Source organism: Arachis stenosperma, chromosome 6 (assembly GCF_014773155.1).
Source record: "Arachis stenosperma cultivar V10309 chromosome 6, arast.V10309.gnm1.PFL2, whole genome shotgun sequence".
In the NCBI taxonomy this organism is placed as follows: Eukaryota; Viridiplantae; Streptophyta; class Magnoliopsida; order Fabales; family Fabaceae; genus Arachis; species Arachis stenosperma.
The window spans coordinates 18,244,828-18,268,171 of NC_080382.1; the positions used below are offsets into that span (position 1 = coordinate 18,244,828).

At 29.2% G+C, this 23,344-nt stretch overlaps 2 protein-coding genes across 5 annotated transcripts; one reads left to right on the forward strand and one right to left on the reverse strand.

The window, feature by feature from the left end:
- Window positions 1–1,226: 1,226 nt before the first annotated feature.
- On the reverse strand, window positions 1,227–8,628 carry LOC130932744 (sulfate transporter 3.1-like). The gene is made up of 12 exons (XM_057862154.1): window positions 8,194–8,628; window positions 7,197–7,404; window positions 6,738–6,909; window positions 6,341–6,406; window positions 5,283–5,396; window positions 4,902–5,018; window positions 2,994–3,120; window positions 2,506–2,792; window positions 2,234–2,424; window positions 2,048–2,133; window positions 1,880–1,956; window positions 1,227–1,760 (listed from the first exon to the last, which is right to left on the reverse strand). Exons 1-12 carry the CDS (start codon window positions 8,501–8,503, stop codon window positions 1,572–1,574), a joined length of 1,944 nt encoding a protein of 647 aa, XP_057718137.1. The 5' UTR covers window positions 8,504–8,628; the 3' UTR covers window positions 1,227–1,571.
- Window positions 8,629–18,889: 10,261 nt separating this feature from the next.
- Window positions 18,890–23,038, forward strand: LOC130932974 (serine/threonine-protein kinase Nek4-like). 4 transcript variants are annotated; one of them, XM_057862450.1, is made up of 16 exons: window positions 18,940–19,058; window positions 19,162–19,271; window positions 19,416–19,532; window positions 19,629–19,695; window positions 19,884–19,949; window positions 20,035–20,081; window positions 20,191–20,236; window positions 20,340–20,420; window positions 20,505–20,547; window positions 20,694–20,743; window positions 20,837–20,918; window positions 21,016–21,065; window positions 21,238–21,311; window positions 21,568–21,619; window positions 21,720–22,178; window positions 22,335–23,038. In XM_057862450.1, the coding sequence occupies exons 3-16, from the start codon at window positions 19,447–19,449 to the stop codon at window positions 22,842–22,844; spliced, it is 1,713 nt and encodes a 570-aa protein (XP_057718433.1). In that variant the 5' UTR covers window positions 18,940–19,058; window positions 19,162–19,271; window positions 19,416–19,446; the 3' UTR covers window positions 22,845–23,038. The 4 variants fall into 4 exon arrangements, with proteins under 4 accessions (XP_057718434.1, XP_057718433.1, XP_057718435.1 ...); XM_057862452.1 differs by having other exon boundaries at window positions 19,162–19,217; window positions 19,412–19,532; XM_057862451.1 differs by lacking the exon at window positions 19,162–19,271 and having other exon boundaries at window positions 18,890–19,058; window positions 19,412–19,532.
- Window positions 23,039–23,344: the final 306 nt, after the last annotated feature.

A 23,344-nucleotide genomic window follows, 5' to 3' on the forward strand; every position in this document is an offset into this window, starting at 1 on the left:
TGTTCAAATAAAGCCGAAATATAATGACATATATACTACCATAATTGGATTAAGAGTTGCTGAGTCCAGAATTAAAACTGAATCCATCAACATCTAGTTTTTCTAACCCCATACGGTTAAACACTTAAACCTGTTATTATATAGTAAACCTGGAAATGGCAGAAACTTGCTTAGCCAAACATATTGAAATTCTTAAAAAAATATTGCTCACGTAACCATCTATTAGGCACTTCCTTCAGCAATATTTATTCATTTTTGGAGATTAGTGCATTAATATTGACCTCACTACCTTGTACTGTTTAATATTGGATGATGTCTATGGTAACTGGTAAGTAGTACTTATATCACTTAAAACTAGTATTTGATCTCATATCAGAAGCCAGTATTCGTATCATACATGTATTATTTTATAAAAAAAAAATACAAACTATGAAAGAATTAACAAAAAAAAAAAAACAACTTCCGATTCAATCCTCCAGTGGACCATATAATAAGCATATCTAAATAAAATAAAAACTATAATCAAGCATGGATACATGTGAATGTGAAAACCAACAATCTGATTACCTACTACAGTTTTCATCCAATTAAAAGGGCAAAAAAAATCTATCATGAACACCAAAAATCTATCATGAACACCAAACATCCAATACCCTGACGACAGTTCTGATCGGCGGCGTCTCGCCCGGCAACTGGGTTGCAGTGACGGCCGGATGTTCAGCAACGGCGCCGAGCTTGAGGACAACGCACAGGTCGCTTGCGTTCACCTATGACCTTCCTCGGTTGCAGGTTGCGGGGCTCATGGTTCTAGCGCCGTCAAGGGGCTCTTCAACGAATTGGGAGGGTTTGAGTGAGGGGAGGAGAAATAACGTAACAAAAGGGATTGAGGATTTGGGGAAAAAGTGAAAATAACAAAAACCTGATGGTGTGTTAAAGTAAACAGCCATAATAAAATTAGGGTTAATTTTTAGATTTAATTTCAATTTGGGTCTAATAAAGAACCCATTGTAGGCATTGTATGCATATTTTATTGTCTTTCTAGTGGGATCTTTATTGAACACTTGAGAAGAGGAGCTTGGGTATTTTGAATGGATTATAAACTTCTAACCACATCAATATAAAAATGATGAATATAAGGAGATAAATGTTTGGCAACAAAACTCTTCTCATGTATAGTGTGTCAAATTCTTGACTAAATATTCAAGAAGAATAGCTGGGCTTCTTGGTTAAGATTTATTAAACTATATACATTATTCATTTCATAGAGAACATTTCATTTCTTTTCAACTCTACTACACCTACTTTCATGTCAATTCCATTGATTATCAAACTCAGTACATAGACTATATACCCTCTGTTGGAAACTTCTTTAGTTAACTTCCAACTGGGGCCTCACAAACTTAGACAAATTATTAAAATACACTTAGCATCTTCCTCTATAGTCTTTACTATGATGCCCTCTAAGTATGATTTTCACTATCTCCATCATGTCACACAGTTATGATAACTTGGCTGTGATTCAAAATTTTTGGCTTATACATGATCAAGATCAGTGTTTAATTACATTTGAATCAGACATTGTTCCATCCTCCTCCTGATTCATCTTTCTTGGGGTTTGGTTGATATGTATGGAGCATGAAGTTGCATGCTGCAACAGCCTCTTCAACTGTTAGGTACACCCACCTCTGCCCTATTTCATCAAGGAACTTTGCTTTATGCAGTTTCTTCATCACCTCGCTCCCAGGATTCACCAGAACCAGCTATTCACAAAGAAAAGGAGCAAAACAAAATGTTTAAGAATACTAGTTAAGAGGATAATAAATCATTTCTCTGTAAAACAAAATGTTGCAACATAAGACATAAGAGGAGAATAATTTACTTGTAGTCCTCTTCTCTCAACAATCTTTTTGACCTCTTCAAACATACTTATTCCACTTGTGTCAATGTTTGCAACAGCTGCAAATAAAATTAACACTACAAATTAGACTCAAAATCCTGAGTAACAAATATTCTTAATTAGTTGCTTCATATATAATAATTAACTTACCAGTCATATCCAATATCACATACTGCAAACTGTTCAGTCCTGAAGCTTTGATTCTGTCCTCCTCTTCATCAATCCACCTTGTGATCCTATGATCACAAATTAAATTCTTCAGTTAATTAGTTTCCAGTACTAAATTTGCATGTAGAGTAAAATAGAAACAACTAGGACTGCCTTCTTAGTTCTTACCTCTCTCTTAAATAGCTTGCATTGGTAAAGTAAATTGGTGCATCAATTTCAAGAATTAGCATTCCAGGAATGTGTTTTGCATTGGGATATTGTTCCACATTTCTATATGCTCCAGTATTTGGAATGTTACCTAAAACAAATGTCCTTGGCCTTGCAACAAATAACAGTACACGAAGTACAGATATTGCTACCTGCAAAATCACATATTCATGTTATTAAACTTTATATTATACAAGTGACTATGATTAAACAATCAAGAGAGTGATACTTACTGCTATTACTAAACCAATTTCGACACTGCCAAAGACGACACCAATATATGCACTAATGCAGACTAAGAAATCGAATTTGTCGATTTTCCAGAGGTGGATTGCTGCTTCATAATCTATGAGGCCGAGCATTGCAGATACTATGATGGCAGATAGTACCACAAGGGGAGTGTAATGGAACAATGGTGTTAGGAATAACAATGTCAACATCACTGCTATTGCCATTACTATGTTTGATGCTGCAGTCTTGCACCCAGCATTGTAGTTTACAGCCGAACGCGAAAATGGTCCTGAAACAACAAACATGCATTTATTTTTAAAGTCTGGTATTGTGTAAAAATGAAAGTCTGAAAACTAATTTCACATATTTTGAAAATATATCTCACAATTTCTTAAGTTAGCTTTTAGGATAAGTTAGACCTACTTAATTTTTAATAATTTTAATAACACATTTATGTTACTAATGAAAGAAGCTAAGTACTAAGTAGTACCAGTTGCAAGGTAGCAAGAGGTGAAAGAACCAATAATGTTCATGGTGCCAATAGCTATCATCTCTTTGTTGCCATCAATATGGTAATTCTTAAACATTGCAAAGCTTCTTCCAACTGCTATTCCTTCCTGCACAAGTCAGTACTCAAGAGTAAGGACCTTGCATTGTTTATGTCATCTACATCACAAGCTAGATTAGTATAAGTGCATGTTTGGGCATCATTATTTTGTTAAAAAAAATATTTTTTTAATAAAAAAAAGATTTTTTTTATTTTTTAATGTGTTTGACAAATTTTTAGTAATAAAAGTAAAAACACTAGTAAAATAAAAAAAAATATCTTTTTGAGAAGCTGTAATTTACATATTTTTTTAAAAAGTACTTTTATATTGTTATACACAAACATAATTGATAGATAAAAAGACCTTTTTACATGACATATCCAAACATAAAATTATTTTTATTTCTCTATAAGATCTTTTAAAAAAATATAACTAAAAAAAAATATTTTCTTAAATGTTCACCCAAATAAGCCCTAAATAAGAATCTACTATTGCGCTCATTTTCTCATTTATTAGGCTAATAGTTAACAAAATACTTAGGGTGTGTTTGGACGCTATTTTTAAAAAAGATTTTTTGTAATGATTTTTTTTAAAAGATCTTTTATAAAAGTAAAAGTGATTTTATGTTTAGATATCTTATATAAAAGTATATTTTTATTTATCAATTATGTTTGAATAAAATAAGATAAAAATACTTTTTTATTCATTTATGATGTGAAAAACATGTTTTTTTTAAGAAAAAATAGCTTTTAAAAAAAAGATATACATTGTAGTTTCTCAAAAATATATTTTTATGATTTTCTAGTGTTTTTATGAATTTTTTATTTTTATAAATTAAATAAATATAATAATTATTAAAATAAATATTTTTTAAAATATTTACTAAAATAAATACCCCTCTCTTATCTCGTTTACACTATAAACGAGATAATTTTACATGTTTACTATAAACGAGATAAACAATTGGACGCGACCCGTGTAGACGAGATATACACATATCTCGTTTATAGTGTAAACGAGATACATGTATTTTTTTTTTAAATTAAAAATAATAAAAAATATTAACAATATCAATAATCCAAACTTTTGGCGTGCAATAAATAAACACAAAAAGTTGAGGGGATAGTGGGAAGAGAATTGAAACATTATCTCTCGTTTTATCTCCCACTATCCACATAGGAGATAACCGTTTAAATTCTCTTCCCACTATTTTACTATTAAAAATTTGTCAAATACATTAAAAAAATCATTAAATTTTTTTTTATTAATTTAATGGCATCCAAATAAGTAATTAGTTTTTTTTTGTCCACGATATCCCTAATCTGATGTCAAGGACTAATTTATCGCGAATTAAAACACTCTTTTTTTTTGGACTGGGCGCGAATTAAAACACTTAGTTGATCAAACCTTCTGTACTTAACCAATTAGCATTTGTGTTGGGCCTATTTTTTGGTCATGGGCCGAATGTTGACTATCATTTTTTGGTTGAGAATAATTTTTGAACATCTCCATTAGGTATTTAGGTACAAAGAACTCAGTCCAACAACTCCAAAGCCCATATCCAGTTAGTGTCGCTATTTTTCTTTTTATTCTCTTTTTGGGTTTAATGGCGATTAGGTATGATGTTAATTGTTAGATTAATTTACCTACTCATATGATATGTATTTAATTTCTTATTTGACAAAGGTTAGGCATTGATTAGAGATGAGAAAATTATTTAGTGCGTTGAAATGTTTAGGTCAAGTGAGATTTAATGGACCAAACAAGTGTAAGATTTAACAAGGTTGCCAGGTTTCAAAGGAAAAATGAAATTGATTTTGATTTTGATTTTGATTTAGAGAGATACTTACCGCAAGGGCTATAATGCCGATGATAATGCCAGTTTTGATGGCAGTGTTCATATAAGGCGACACAAATACCAAATCTGTCACCGATGCTGGATTTAGCCCCTTCTTCAATTCTCCTATCTGATCCAATCACCGTTACAACTAAATTAATTCTTTATTTCATAAATTTATGTTTTTTTATTAATAATACTTTGGATAAATCTTTAAATAAATAAGATTTCACGTAAAGTTAATAGTCGAAAGTTGTTAAATAATAATTTAGTTAAACCTATCAAATTATTTAACGACTCTTAACTACTATTAATTTTACACGAAAATAACTGTATCTGAATTTTTATCAATGAAAAAAATAAAGAGGACAAAAAAAGTGGGAATAATGCTAACCACTTGAACGCCGTGCTTCTCGGCGTGGGTGAAATAGACAAGGAGACTTCCCAAAATTACAGATGTCAATGGCGCCATTGCTGACACCCAAAACAGCTTCGGTTTTTGTTTGCTCTGCATCCCATCACATTCACATAATGTTCATCATAATCATAATCACTTCCTAGGATATAGTACTACATCAACACAAAATAAAATTCTTAGCTAGATATCATCACAGTAATTTAGTATTACTTTTAATATATTAGTATGGTTAGATTTGATAAGTAGATACCAAGAGTTTAAATATTATTTATTATTTATTAATTTATATTTTTAACTATTAAAATATTTAATCTAATGACATGTATTTTAAGTTTCGTTTATTTAATTCTAATAACAAATTATAAATATATTTGTTAATTTAACTTTAAGAAAATAAAGCTAACTATGCTAATTAATTAACAATTGCTTTTTCATCAACTCATGCCAACTACATATTATTTCTCATGTACTAAAGAATTATTTATTTATTAGAATAGAGTGGGTATAACTTATTTTAAAACTATACTAATTTAAAAAAAAAAATCTCACATTTATAATACAATAATCGATCCAATTATTGATTTCACTTCAATTTTTTGTTTTTCATTTTCTATGGAATAGTATCAATTGTATATAAATATTGCTATACTATGCTTTTTGATGCATGGTTGGTGTTGGAAGAATCACGAAAGAATTGGATATCTAATTGCGCAAATAGGGAAAAAGTATTAGTAATTAACTCAGTTAGGAGATTATTATTATTGATAAACATACCGATTCTAGAAATTAAATAGCATTATTCCCCAAAATATGGGGCATCGAAAAATAATTTATAAGGGCAGAGAATATATAAGAAGTGTGACAAGCTGCATCTTATCCCTTCATATTTGGTATGGATATAATTTCTTATTTTTGTATTGTTTTATTAGTTAGCGTTGTAGCCTTAAAAAAATATGAAACGTGGTACATGAATATGCCATATATATATAAAAAAAAAAGTAAATTATTAAAGGTATGGGTTAGGCATCACTTACGAAGTATCTAGTGATGAGAAGAAAGAATATGAAGCAGCATCCTAACACTGCGCTTTCCCACCTCCACTGCAGTATAATAATTATAAACAAAAATATGAATTAATTAAAGCAATTATACTAAAGTGTACAATTTTAAATATTATTGATTAATTTATGTATAAAATGATAATAAATTATGAATAGTTGAAATGATTGGTATTTTATATTTTTATTTATTCAAAATATTTTAGGCTCAAGCCAAGTCTTAAAAATAATACCAAAAGCTATGTTTTATGAATATATAAATGATAAGAAATATTTTAGGAATAAAAAATGGTAATAACTTCTTCGTTCTATATATGTTAGAAAAACAATAATAAAATATATAATTGAAGATAGAATGATAATTATTAATTACGTGGTGAGTTTGGGAGAAAACAGAACGCATGACGGAGAGAAGATCAGCATGGTGTGTGAATCGCTCCAATCCCAGAATTGATTTCAACTGCTGCAGGCATACCACTGTTGCTGCTCCTCCCATGAACCCTACTATGCTTGCATGTGACAGAAAGTCCACTATGAACCCTAACCTATTATTTTATCATTCGCTACTTGTTAATTCTTTTCTCTCTCATATCATTGCACACAACATAATAATGCTTTCTCCAACACATTAGCATAAGACATGAGTTAACACTTTAAGCATATGGAACTATGGAATGTCTTATATCAAATTATTAGACTAATCCATGTTGCATTATTATGCTATTATTAATATATAATTAAAATAAAGATTCACCTAAAGTTATTTTCATATGAAGTTGATAATTAAAATTGTTACGTGAATTTTTCACCTATAATTAATTACTGTTCGTACCTAAAGAGACCGAGTGAAGCTTGGAAGACACCAGCGAAGAAAGTAGCAGTGAAAGCGAGGTGTAGATAGAGCTGCGGGTTATGGATGTAATTAACCTCCTTACCCAACATCGACGCCATCAGAAGTGATCCAACCGCCACCGTTCCCACCGCCAAATCCCTTGAGCTTCCCATCATTGCATATATCAATGGCGGTATAAAGCTCGAATCTGCAACATCATCATTATACACTTCAAATCATCATCAACTTATCTTATTGCGCAACTCATCCTCGGACTTTCTTTTAATTTCAATACTATTAATTACTACAAAACAATTTATTATTTTTATCAACTAATTAATCAATAATATTTAAATTATTAACTAAAAATATTAAACTATTCATTACAAATATTAACAAAATAAATTGAAATTATTAACCTCTAAATTTTTTTATTAACTTTTTTGTTTACAAGTCATTCATTTATTAGGCAGATAATATTTTATGCCATGAAAATAGATAATTTAATATATTTCATCAAAATATTTAATATAATTATACTTAATAAAAAATAAAAAATATTTTCCAAACATATTTAAATATTTTTAATTATTATCATAAGTCGGTATATTTAATTTTATTTTTAATATATATATTAAAATAAATTTAAAAAATAAAATATATTATTAAAAATATTTTAAATATTTTATATAAATAAAAAATTATTAAAAATAAATAAAATATTATTATAATTTATATAAAAAATATTTTATATTTTATATATATTGTGATTTTTTGTACTTTATATAATTTTAAAATTTATGTATTTTGTATTATTATATGTCCGTGTTAATATTTGTGTATTATAAAAATAAGGAATATTGAGTTAGTACAATTAATTTTACGTAAAATTAATAATTTAAAATTATTAAATAATTTAATAAATTTGACTAAATTTTGATCGAATTAGTTTCAGTTATGAATTTTACGTTTCTAGTGTGTATAAAAGTATACTCACAAAGTCCAAGAATGGGAGGGAGGTTGGCGAGCTTAGCATAACTGATGCCTTGAGGAATGGCCAAACTGGCGATGGTGATGCCAGCAATAACGTCCGATTTCAAGAACCTGAGGGTGTACCGTGGTCCCCATTCGCATATCGGCAAGAAGTACTGCAGTGTCAGCACCACCTTCCTTGACGCCGCCTGGTTCTTGAACTGCCTCAGCGGGTCATCCGGGAAGAACGTCTCCTTCAACGAGTACTTCAACGACTTCATAAACGGTTGCGGCGGCGGAATCGCCACGCCATTTGGACACTCCTTATTACCCATCGATACAAAAGTAATAATAATTAATGCAATGGCGGTTACTATTGAGAAGTGTTGTAGAAATGGCGGTGTGATGACAATGATGGAGGAGGGAGAGGAAATTTGAGTTTGGTGGTGGAACTGACGAGTGTTTGCTGGATATGTCTGGCTTTATATAAAGATATGGAAAAATATAGATAATAATAGATATATTGAATATTCATTTTACTATGTATATAAATAGTTATTTTAATATTAAGATTTAAACGAATAATTTAAAGGTATAGTATATTTGTATTTAATTAGTAATTATTTATGTTGTTCAAGATAATAATTATTTACTTAACACCCCGAAATGAGATTGAGTGTGTGTATGTGGTCTTGGATCATTCTTCCTTTTCCTAGTTTTGAGTGCGCTTCAAAATGGACCCCTTATTATATTATTTATTCAATCTTAGATTTTATATCACATGAATTAAATATATTTCTGTGTCACAAAATTTAGAGTCGGTACTTCAATCATTTTTTTCCAGATACATGTGAGTGTAAGTTATATTAATTTTTGATAGCATGCACATTATTATTATTGAATAGTTGATAGCACAATGAAGAGATTAGTGGAAATTGGAAATTAAAGGGAAGGTGACATGTTAACCAAAGAAAAACAAGATGGATGGATATTATTGAGTGTTCCCTTAATAATAAGGTAAGTGAGAATTGAAATAATAATGATTATATAGTTTGGAACTCTCCCAGTATGCCCTCCCTCATGTCTTTTGTCTTGTATATACCTGCTGCCAAACACATGGTAGCAATATGCTACAAGCTCACGTATCTTATTCCTTTAAGCTTAATTACACAACACAGTTTGGCAAATGCCACTTCATTATTCATTCATCAACTCTAGAGTTTCTTGTTTCTTCTTCTTTTTTTCTTCTTTTTTTTTTTTTGGTTGAAACATAATACAGTGTATATATGTGAATGCCTAACCAAAAGAGGTAAACATGGTTTCAAGCCACATAATTTAAAAATCAGCGACAAAAGTTTTGTTCAAACCTATTTTATTAACATATTATATATTCATAATAATATTTTTACAATGTTTATATCTATGTATAATCATTTAAATAAGTTACAAAAATATTATTTACATACTAAAATTAGCTATTGAAATTAACTATCCTGTATTTATATACATATACTTTATATATATATATATATGTATAATTTAATTATTTTTAATATATATTTTATATATTTTAATATGTATATTATTCTAATAAGTAGTAATTAATTTTTGTGTCTAATTTTAATATACACCTGATATAATTGTTTTCAATAATAGTAAAAGATAACTACCTACAAATATAGTTTAACTTAATATTTATAATCACACATTTATTATATTTCTATCTAATATTACTCAATTATTTTAACATACAGTAATTAAAAAACACAAAATAAAAATAAACAATAATTAAAAAAATGTAAAATAAAAAAATATTTTAAAATAATTTTTTATTTGTTTTGGGATACTAGCCTATTTATCCAAGTGGGTGGAATAACATTATTACCACACGCACATGTGACAAGTACGTTCGTTTAGTACTTGTACTGGTAGTTTCGTGCTCGTCGCATAGAACAGATGAAATAATTATAAATAATATGGAAATTATTATTATAGAGTAAAAAGAAACAAATTTTCATGCAAATTATTATATTTTGTATGTTTTCATAATCTATAGTGTTACTAGCTTGCAAGTTTTTCCAATAATTATTTTCCCTTTTTTAATTAGTATTGTACATCAGCAAAATAGAGGACATTATGTGGTTTTATTGTACGGAAGAAGAATGGTACAAATTAAGAGCATCCCGTGACCAATATAATTAATGTGCAACTTGTATATGGATATAATGTTTTGTTAATATAAAGATATAATTTAACGTGTGCATAAATGAAATTTATTATTTTGAATGAAGAACCTGGTGGTTTAACTTTGTGTTCTTATTGTGAAATGGCGAAGACGCGTATGAATTATACATATATTTGAGTAAAGCATGTGAATGCAAATAATTATAATTTTATATGGTACATGATGGCATATATATAATTCTGGTCAGGGGAGAATCAAATGTCACGGGCATGGTCCTCTTTCCCCAGAAGACAAAGGAGGAACAGCAAACCTATGAAAATGTCTCTTATCTTTGGTCACATTATTGGATATATAAATTTCAGAGCCTTAATAATAGTAACTCTTACCATATATATGTTATTCAACTTGAAAATTGAAATGAAGCAACTCAAAATGCGTGGCCAAAAATCAAAGGAAATAAAGTTCGAGGAGGAAATACCTATATACAGTGGTCTCTGAAATTTACGTAAATAAATAATGTAATTCTTAAGATTTTGATTTTTTTATTGTAGTTCTCCGGATAGAGTTCTGAGCACATTTCTGGTGATGAATCATTATCAGAACATTAACATAAACTTAGTTTGCCACGTTAGAGAGGTCCAACGACTAATTGAGCTAGCTAATTTTTAATTTACATTGTACTCACGTTGGTCTCTTCTATTATATATATATAATCCTAAATTCCCAAATTTTTATACACTTTATCTCTTCTTCTTGTTCATCTCTTCTTCTTTTTCATATACTTCTGTCTGGAGTCGCTACATATGTCGATGATAGATAGTAGTAGCATTGCAATGGATAGTTCGAGTGATTTTCACCATTCAATTAAAGACCATTATTATTCACGTTAAGATATCTTGAATACATGAAGATAATAATGTGATAAAATACGAATATATTTTATATTGTTAGAGATATAGTTATAGATGTTACTTTTTTCTATCAGTTTAAATTTTTAGAATGAATTCATAACATTATATCAAAGCTTTATGTCTGAATATTTTTAAATATTATTTTTATTTGAAGACATTTTAAAGTGAGTAATTACCATTAAACCGTTAACATCGCAAGAAAAAGACAGTACTGGGTTGCTGTGTGTATATGAATTATATATACACGGTCCCTGTTGTGTGATGCTATGCCCTATTATGCTATATATACCTTTCATAAAGTATTTCATGATACTTATGAGATGCATTATATGTATATATATACGTACCACTTGTGTACATTAAAAGTATGATACTTTTTTTTTCTTGAAATAAAAGTTTTTTATACTAAATAATTTGTATTATTTGAAGACAAGTTTTATTATTGTTACAAAAAAAAAAACTTTCATGCAGTCATTTCCCTTAATCACTTTTCAATTAGGCGGCCTCCTTTGTGCATCTGTCCTTTTTTCTTTCTCGTTTTTCCGCATTTTTCTTATTTTATTCTTTCCACTTCCTTTTTATGGTTATGTTTGATTCATATAAGGCTAACTTTTTTTCCAAAATGCTATTTTAATATTAAAATTAATTATTAAAATCAGTCATTTATAATAAATATATATAATTTAACTCATTTAAATATATATTTATATTTTAATGTATATTTTAAACTAATTATTGATGTTAATAAATAATTTTAGTGCAAACTAATATGGTTGAATTTTAATATTGAAAAAAATGAGTGTATGTAATACATAGTTATTGGAAGAATTGGTTTTTTTCTTTAATATGAAATTTTTTTTTAATTATTATTAAACAAATCTAAGTTAGATTTGTGCATTAATATTTAAAAATTCAGGTATATATATATAAATCTGAGAGTATGATTTGTGCATTATAAAAATTTTAAAAATTCGGTTGCACAAATGACAAATTTAAAGATTAAATTTATGTTTTAAATGACAAATTTGTTGGTCTGATTTGTACACCATACTCCAATAACATTATAAAATATCATTGTTTTTTTAATATCAAAATTAAAAAAAGTGTTATATAAATGTTCGAAACGATATTTAAAAAAATTCTATATCTACATTTTCTGCATTTTTATCCTAAAATAGTTTTTTTTTTATCCAATTATATGAAAAATCAATGAACTTATAATAATTATTGAACCACTTGTCACAAAAATTTATTGAAGATATGTATAACATTTAATACACTCTCTCCACATAATAATCTTTTTGAGGTTTGAGGGGGTGAATTTTATTTTATTTTATTTTATTTTTTTTGTAACAATTGAATTTTAGAAAATTTTTGTAACAAAAATTATGTTATAAAACAATTTATTTGAAAAATGTTAATGGATAGATAGATATAGATACATTATGATCCAATGTATGTTTTTATGATCGTTTGGAAAAAGAAAGGGTCAAGAACTGTTCCTAATGGTTTGGTTGTGTTTCCCCAAAGAAAAGAAATGAATAATATGGGCATGGGCGATGAGTCAATTGAGAAATAGCTAGCTGGGTTTAATTTCTGTCCCCACCACTTTCAATGGTGCATTTTCTTTCACAATGTCTCCTCCAGGGCCCACCTACTCTTTTCCCTTCAAATAAATCCTTTAATTTGATTCCAATTCTTTGATGTCTTATCTAATCTAATGATGCTCTCATTAGTTGCTTCATCATGGATTTAATTTATCCGTATCTTCACTTATTATTTGAATTTCACTAATGCTTTAGATTCTGTTAGCGTTATAAAAACTCGTTATTAGTCGGTGAAAATTCAGGTGCAGTCGATTTCACGTGAAGTCGATAGTTGAGTGTTGTTAGATAAAAATTTAGTTAAATCAGTCAAATTATCTAACGGCACTCAATTATCAACTTTAAATAAAGTCGACTGCACTTGAGTTTACACCTTAAAACAACCTTCTACAAATTAAATTAAAGCATGCAATTAACTAATGGCTGGTTTAAGTGATGACAGGTATTTATTTCCTTAATTAACCATATAATTAGGGTTTTAAGTTTGGAAAAAATGTTATTAGGAGAATCATATTCTTTGTGAGCTTACACTAAACCCGAGAGATTCAATATAGAATTTGCTAAACAAAAAATGAATTAGTGATAAATATTCTTAATTATAAATACTTTCTAAAGAGTATATATATCTCTGGTTCACACAAATTATTTGTTAGCTATTGCACTTAGCAGTTGCACCTCTGATGATTAAGTCAACGTTATTGTTTCTTGAGTTGGTGTGAAAAGAAGAACTAAAATTGCTTTTTTTTTTTTATAGTTTGAAGTTAATAAAAATATAAATTATTATAAGTGGAGTAGTTGAGGTTTAAAAAAATTATTATTATAGAATCTTGATTAATTAGAATATAAATATGATGTTACAACTTGATTAATTTAGTTAATTTAAAAATGATATACATATGTAGCATATGAAAGTCTAGAAAATATCTTTAATGTTAATATTTTAACATAAAGTCAAAATTGGATAAGTCAGTTAAGTTGCAATCTTTAATTTAGTAAAGGAATGAATTATTATCTAATTATGTGTTGAAAATAGATTATACATGATGATAAAATTAAATTGATATTTATTAATTTATCATACAGTTTGATAAAATTGTATAAGATAACAATTTGATAAGATCAAATTGATGAACTTGGTATAACGCGACAACTTAAACAAATATTGATTTGTTTGTTTCTCATACTACTACTTCTAATATATAAGAAACTATATATAGGTAATTAAAGTATTTGTTATGATATTTTTGAGATAATATTATGATACTATTTTTTTTAAAAGATTAAATTGATAAAAAAAATATGAATGATTATATCTACGACATACTTCTTTAAATAATATTCTTTTTTGAGTTTGTTTAAATTTTTGCATAAAATTTCTTTTTACTTAGTTTATTTTATGCTAATTTTTTTTGTCTAAAAAATCAAGTTTTATATTTTTCAATTATAAAATTTTTAATATCATGTTATAAAATATTTTTTTAATAAATTAAATAATAAGAGATATAAATAATCATATCTCTAACAAATAAAATAAATTCAGATATGCAAGTTAATAAGTTTCAAGAAAGTAGAGCATATATGTCAAAAAAATCATTAAAATAATGCTATGTCCTATTCTAGGGAGAGTTAATATATATTGTGTATTCAACTTGATATTGCTTATACACTATGTTTATAATTATTCAATCAAGCAAACATTCCATCTATAAGTGTGAATTGCAAAAATAAATAAATAAATAAAAATACACATGATTGATTATCTTTAATACAAATAATAATATATATGTTAATATCTTAGTCCTTTGTTTTTTACCTTTTCCTCCTAAGTAATGTATATAACTATGCATTATTTTGTTAGCTACTCATTAACTACCAAATTAAATAACGTTTTTTGTTAATTATAATTTGCTTGCGTAGCACCCCTGCTTATATATATGTTTGAGAATTATTGTTTCACACTTGGTTATATAAAATATTACTAAAATATAAAAAAATGTAACTTTAATTTTAATAATATTTCTTAATATATTCGTATTAGAATTCACATCTGAATTAATAAACGACAAATATATATGATGCATGATATATGTAGAAAAGGGTGGCGTATACACTATACAACATTAATTAATTAATTAATTAACAGGTTTGAGTTGACTTGTTCCATATTATATGGTGTGTTCCTATCTCTTTTTTTTATGCATTATTGATACACTTTTTTGGAGTAACATAAAGAACATTGCATCGAAGCACAAGCAATAGTGATCAACCTCCAATTTTCTCAAAGAGTCTATACATGATGACACAAAGATATTCAACTTTGAATTATTAATATGACTTTCCATGTTTGTTGCAACTGGGGACACACACACATGCCTTAGCTTGTGGCTCAAATGCATGTGTATGTGACCCACTATTAGTGTTATCATCATCATTATTATGCATAAGATGGACAAAACTGTGTTTGCGTCATCAACCCTACCTATGTATTACTAATTTACTATTATTGACCCTACTTGATAATAACATCAACAACTTTGGTCAGAGATGCCAGGTTTCTTAAGCTTTATCCTAACTGTTTTATCCTCTTATTACATCCAGCGTTCAACCTTGTCTTGTGCATATAAAAAAAGTTATTCGTACATAATATTTCCCAAAATCAAAATATTATTGTGTGATTATTTGGTGAAAATTTAGATCCAATTAATTTTACGTGAAGTTGATAATTGAATTGTTAAATAGAAATTTAGTCAAATCATTTAAATTATTTAACGATTCTTTTTTATTAACTTCACATAAAATTGACTCCACCTGAGTATATATATATATTCTCGTCTATTATAAAATGAATTATAAATTTTATGTGTTAGAAATATAATAATTTATATACTTTATCTTCAGTTTTTTTTTTAAAAAAGTAGATTTATGATATATTATCAGAATTTCTATAATTGAAAATTTAAAAATTTGATCTTTATTATCCTAAAAGAGAAAAAATAGTATAAAACAAAATAAAAAAAAGTCTAGATAAAAATTCAAGCAAATCCAAAATTAAAAGATTCTTGTTTATGGAGATATGTTAGATATATAATCATTCATATAATCATATACCTTTTATTAATTTAAATTTTTAGAAAAAGTGATTTTATGACAATATAATTTTAAAATCTCTCTTATCCTAAAATATTATTCATTTCTATAATATTCAACCATTCATCTTATATAAATGACAAAATCAAATATTTCAAAAAAATTTCATAGTTTTAACAAAAAAAAAGTAAGAAAAAAAAGGTCTAACTATTTTTTTTAAATCTAATATAAGAATTTTACTTCAAATGTTTAAATTGTAAAATATAATTAAAATTCTGATAAGATTATAATAATTAATTGAATAACTAATAAGCCTTTTATTTATTAATAATCAATATAAGTATATTGATTGCCATAATGTCTCACGAAATTATATTCAAATAATATTATTTATAAACAAATAAAGCTGAGGTTTGGTGATAGATTTGGGTAATTTAAGGATTGACCAAATTAAAGCAAAAGGAATATTCATGATGGTCAATAATGCAATAATGTAATAATAGAAGAAAAAAGAAAAAATTAAAGCCCAATATATATTGACAAGTATTATTTCATTTATTTCACAATGTGTTAAGTAACATTCTTTTGTGTATAGATGACACTAGGACTTATCAGCAATTTAAGGATTGACCAAATGAAAGGAATGTTTCTCATAATACAGTAAACACTCAAATTGGCCAATAATAATTTTAGATCAGACTTTTTTATTCTTAATAAATTTTTATTCAGTATATCTTTTAAAAAATTATTCTTATTAGATAATTATTCTTATTCAAATTTTATACATACAGCAATTTATTGACTAAATAAATTTTTAAATAAAATTCTGATCCAGCCATACTAAATTAATTAATTTAATGGAAAAGGGGAAAGTTTTGACAAGGAAATATATATATTGGATTAGCTAAAATTTATGTAATATTATTTGTGCACTTTTTTCTTAATATAAAAGAGGAAAAGACGAAAGTCGACAATAGTGGAAGCATTCTTCAGATTATTTAGTGCAAGAAAAAGTTAAAATTGCTATTGATCTATACCATTAAATAGTAGTTATTAAAGTTGTCTTATATTTCAACTCTGATTTTAACATGATTATTGATGTGATCATTCATCACTTCATAACTACTCTTTTTCATTAACAATAAAAATACCTTTTTCTTTTCTTTTTTATGAAGAAATTTCAACGATTGGATTCGCTCTTTGTTTTTTTTTTTTAACTTAAAAAAAAAGTGCAAAGCTTCACTCCTAATATATGATAAATTAAAAATCTAAATTAATTAAGTAAATTATGTAAATACTACACTTTTAATACTAACATAATAACATTCTATATTAGCGATAGGAAAAGGAATTAGCTGGAATCAAATAATCTCCTGAATTAAGAATGAAATTTCTTAATTAATAATTATATATAGGGTCAGGTGCATGCACATGCACAAATAATGTGAAATATGGTATATTACCCACCACTAATCTGTTTCAGAAAATAAGCAAACAGGATGTAATTAAGAAAGAGAGCACTAATATGATTTGCAATTAAGTAAGGGAATATAATTCATCACAAAAGGTGAAGGAGAATCAGCTACTACACATGGCTATGGAGATATATACCTCCTTTCCAATTCATCATTTACTTTAATCTATTCATATATATCTTCATCTATTCCCTTGCTTTCTTATTAATGCTTAATTAGTTAAATAATTTCATGTCCCTTTTAGAAGAACTTTTTGTGCTTTAAGCACTTCATTACTTTATCGTAGGCCCTATTTTTGTTGGCATTTTTGTTTCATATATATAAATTATTAAACAATAGTTGTATACAATAGGATATTCATTTTCGATGCTATTGTATATGTGAGGAAAAGAATAAAAGTGAAGGCCACTCTACAATTAAAAAAAATGATGAACTTCTTTTTTAAATAGAGTGAGTCTAATTTAATTATAAAATAATTTAAAAGGTGAAAATTATTCATACTTATAAATTTTATATAAATCTTATTCCTTATAATTAAATATACAACACAACAACAGAAGTCAGCCAATTTTTTTTTCACAGTATCCCCCAACCCAACAGGTCAATGACTAATCTGTTGCGGTATTGAGCTCCATTTAAGAGTTTGCTGCTGACTAATGGGTTACTGCATGCACAAGGTGGGATTCAAATTCCCGACACTTGCTTAAGTGGACTAGTGAACTAACCACTAAAACAACCCAACTTGGTTGAAGTCAGCCAATTTTATTAAGCCAGGGTAGCTCCAAGGTCAGTATGGGCCTAGATCCCAGTCGTAAAAGATATATGGGCCTAATTTTGTTTGGACCGATATATGGGCCTAATTTAATCCAATGTACGGTAAAAGTGTAGCGTCAACGTTTCCCAAGCAGCCTCCTTATTTGGGCCTCAACATAACCCAACAATTTGGGCCTTTAATGGGCTTCAGGTCTATTCAGCCACCTGCTTGTTTTGACCCCTCAACAGTCAACAGAGAACCCCACCTTCTAATTACTTATTAGTAATGATTAGTTACTGTCATAATAAAGACGGGTGAATTAGACGAGTGAGATGCAAATTTAATTTCTAAACCGAAGATATGGACAACCTAACTGCGAAAGTACTATACTACCCTAAATTAAAGTGGCAAGTAGGAGTAGCTGTATGATTATTTAATACTCGTCTTTGATATGCTTACTCTCTATTAATTATTTCTTTGATGTTTTGTTTATAGACGACAGAGTACAGAAGAAGGAAAGTTCGTAACCTATAATTGTATATCAAATAAGATTAATACCTACAAATTAAAAGAAAAGAAAAAGGTGTAACGTAATTATGTAATACGTTATATCCATGCACCTTTAATTTGAGGTGTCGCTTTTGCCTTCATTCTAATTTTTCCCCTTCCTCTTTGTTTTGCCGCCCTCTCTCTTTTCTAACAATCATTGCTAAACTTTTAAATACTAATACGTATATCATACGGTACCGTATATCATACTATATTGCTATGATAATAAGTTAATAACTGCCACCAATAGTCTTCACTCACTCCTCAGAATTCAGAACTGAAAATCGCTATGTTGCTTAGCCAAATCATGTTTTCATGAATTCAGGTACTCTTCTGCATCCATTTGCATTCTTTAATTCCGTCTTAGTTTCCAGATTTCAGTTGTTTAATTTCTTAGAAGTGAAAACAATGAACGCTGCTTGCTTCAGGTGAAAATCTTGTCGGCAACCATGCAAATTTCTTTGCTCAGTGATTGCACTTTGATGTATGGTTCAAGTTTGGTGCATTTATAACCTCAATTAAATGAAACAAGTGGCAAGTCATTTGAACCAACCAACAAGATTTGAATTTTGAAGCTCTTCATTATACACCTTTGATATGTTAGGTCATGGTTTTAAAGCCATATTAGTTGCTGCAATGAATTCTTGAACTTAACGTTTCTAGTAATAATATTTACAGGTAGTGTTACTCTGACTTGTAAGAGGTAGAGTGAAATGGAGCAGTATGAAATTCTAGAACAGATTGGCAAAGGTGCCTTTGGTTCTGCTCTTCTTGTCAAGCACAAGCATGAAAAGAAAAAGTAAGGATCATTCCAATCCATATCTTCAATGTGATTTGAGAATTAACATGTTATTTCATTGTTTACATATATTCATGTCATATCCTTGCGCTTTAGATATGTCCTCAAGAAGATTCGCCTTGCTCGCCAGACTGACAGAGCCCGAAGGTCTGCCCATCAGGAGGTAAATTCACTACATTTGTGAAATGCTTGAGAATTTAGAGTTGATCCTTAAGCCTATTCTTGTTCATTCTTGTCAATTTTATATGTGAATTATAGTTTTATATACATACAATCTGGAAATGATGATGTCCTTCAAATTTGTTGGAGATTAATTAAGATGATTGGTTGTGTTTCTTCCTTGGTTTACAGATGGAGCTTATATCTAAAGTTCAAAATCCATTTATAGTGGAGCATAAAGATTCCTGGGTAGAAAGGGTCAGTCTTTTCTTGACAATCAGAACTTGCATTATATATGTTTGGTAGATTTACTAACAGAACTATTCATATTCTTCCCTTGCAGGGTTGTTTTGTATGTATTGTCTTAAGTTATTGTGAAGGAGGAGATATGTAAGCCATGATTCACACTGAACTCAAGTGTTTGAGGAAGTGAAATCACAGCATTTATTAAGAAAATCCAATTAAGAAGCCTTTTTAATCATCTGTTTCTGTTCTACAGGGCTGAAGCTATAAAAAAGGCTAATGGTGTTCATTTTCCTGAAGAGGTTGGTCGCTCTTAGCCCTGATGGATACTCTTACATTCTTATTCCCACTCTCTTCAATTAACTGTATCAACTAACTGATATCTATATAAACTCTTATGCACAGAAACTTTGTAAGTGGCTTGTTCAACTGCTGATGGCCCTTGATTACTTGCATGTAAATCACATACTTCATCGAGATGTCAAGGTAAAAGGAACTTTCAAAGTTCAATAATATATCTGAGAAAGTTGAGGACCAGCTTGTGCTGATGTTTTACCCTCTTCTGTTCAGTGTTCAAATATTTTCTTGACAAAAGATCGAGACATCCGTCTAGGTAAACCAGTATTGTTGTTTCTTCTTTTACTGGAGAGAAAAAAAAAAGAGTATTTTATTTTATTTTATTTTATGTAGATTTTTCCCAAAGTTGTGCATTGTTTTGTAGCATATATGCTAATCTTATGTTATACTTCTTGGATGCAGGTGACTTTGGCCTTGCTAAAATGTTGACATCTGATGATCTTGCTTCCTCAGTAAGTGACACTTCCATAATACTGTTTCCGTGGCTGTTTCAGCTTTTTTATTTTGTCTTGATAATTTACCATGTGTTGTGGATCTAAATTTAGGTTGTTGGGACCCCAACTTATATGTGTCCTGAGCTTCTTGCTGACATACCCTATGGTTCTAAGTCAGACATCTGGTCTTTGGGTAATTTAATTTCTTTTGTTCTTCTGAGATTACATATTCTATATGGTTTTTAAATTTAATTTGACAATGCCTATGCCTTGAATTATAATATTTCCAGGATGCTGTGTTTATGAAATGGCTGCTCACAAGCCAGCTTTTAAAGCTTTTGTAAGCTACTACCCTAAGTGATGTTTGCCACTGGTTTATGTCATATTTGTATCATACATGATATTATGGCTTATTAGTTTTCACTATTTAACACTTTTTTTTTAATGTTTGGACTCTGGAGCATAGCATAAGATCAATGACTAATATATGTTGGCTGTTTTCATCTGAGCAGGATATACAAGCATTGATTAACAAAATAAACAAGTCTATAGTGGCTCCACTTCCAACTATATACTCTAGTGCTTTGTGAGTCCAATCTTTCCCTCCAGTAGTTGTTTTGACACATCATCCCTTTTCACCTGTTTATCTATCTTATATTCTTATATGTCAGCACCTATATGCATTATGAACTGATGGTTTATGTAAGAACAGCATATGTCAGACATTTATCAATTTCACTAGTTCTTTATAAAATCATTATATTTCCAATCTAGTTTGTGGAACTCATTCAGCTGCATGATACTGATTTGTGTGACTTATTGTGATATATTTGTTGTTTCAGCCGAGGGCTTGTGAAAAGCATGCTACGAAAAAATCCAGAGCTTAGGCCAACGGTATGTTTTATATGTTCTTGTACTTATTTGCATCTATCCAGAATTCCGTATTAAATGCATATTTTAGATTTTATGGTGGCTCTCTTTTTATCTTTGACAGGCTGGTGAGTTATTGAATCATCCACATCTTCAGCCTTACATTCAAAAAATTCAGCTACAACTAAGTAGCCCCAGAAGTAGTAGTACTTTGGCATTTCAATGGCATGAGAAAAACCATGCAAGAAGTAGGTTCATAGAGCCAGAATCCGTTTCTTCTCTTTCTGGTCAAGACAAATGCTTGTCATTAAGCAGTGACAACAACAGGTCCTTGAATCCAAGTGTTTCTGGAACTGATGAACAAGGATCTCAGTGTTCTTCTACCCAAAGAGCAATTGGATCATCATCCACTTATTCAAAAGAGAAGCTCTATGAACTATCTATTGCCTGTGTCCCTGACAAATGTAATACTTATAAATCATCAAAAGCTAGAAAGTCCTCAATTGTTCAGAGACCTTCAACACTTAGAACTGCTAAGGCTTCTGCCACACTCAGAGGCCAGAAAATGACTCCATCTAGGACAGTAAGAATTGAATTAGTTCCATTCATCTGAGTTTGGTATTCATTTTCCAGTATTATCATATATCATATGACACATATAGCAAATATGTTTACTTAATATATGTTTACTTCTCATGTCAAATTGCATTAATTAATGATTTCATTTTCTTATTTTCAGCACCCAATGCCTAATGCAGCAATCCGCAGAGCATCAATTCCACCACCAAGTAGAGCAAACATTGGCCTTCTCCAATGTGTGGAGTCTCCCAATGTCTCGGTTAACACTCCGAGAATCGACAAGATTGCAGAGTTCCCTCTGGCCTCATATGAGGATAATTTCTTCCCTGGCAAAGTAACATGCCCATCACCATCACCATCACCATCACCATCACCAACATCAATAATAACCACGAGCGAGGAAAAGTGCATGATCCAGGTTGTGGACAAAGCCACTGTCCACAACACCAACAGTGAACACTCTGCTGATCATAAGCATCGATTCGACACCTCGTCGTTGCAGCAACGTGCAGAGGCATTGGAGGGGCTGCTAGAGTTCAGTGCAAGGCTGCTACAACAACACAGGTTTGATGAACTTGGAGTCTTGTTGAAGCCATTTGGGCCTGAGAAGGTTTCTCCAAGAGAAACAGCTATTTGGTTGGCCAAGAGCTTCAAACAAACTCTTCTTTAAGCTTTTCTTGTCTTTGTCAAATGTGATCAACCATCATTGCCATAGAACACTGTACATCAATAGAGTGCTTTCTCTTTTCTGCATTGCCAATTTTCCATGAGGTCCATGCTTGTACATTTATATTTATAAAACAAAAAAAAAAATCTGGGTGCACTTAATTATAATAGTCAAGATACAATTATTTACCAATTATTACCAGCAAAACTTAATTATAATTGTTGAAAATTATAGTATATATTGAGAAGTGTTCTAAAAGGAGGTTCTCTCTTGGTTGTTGATTTGGCATATTATTCAGGAAGAAGCAAAAAGTACGATCCGATTGTAACTAAGCATGATATGAATATGTTATGACTAAGAAGTGATGGAGACATGTCCATCACCAACTCCAATTAAGTAGGCAATGGGCATGCATGCATGCATGCATGCAGACACATACATAGATCGATAAATGTATGATCCCAACAACATGACCTTTGTCTTTTTGGAAAGCCTCTACTGTC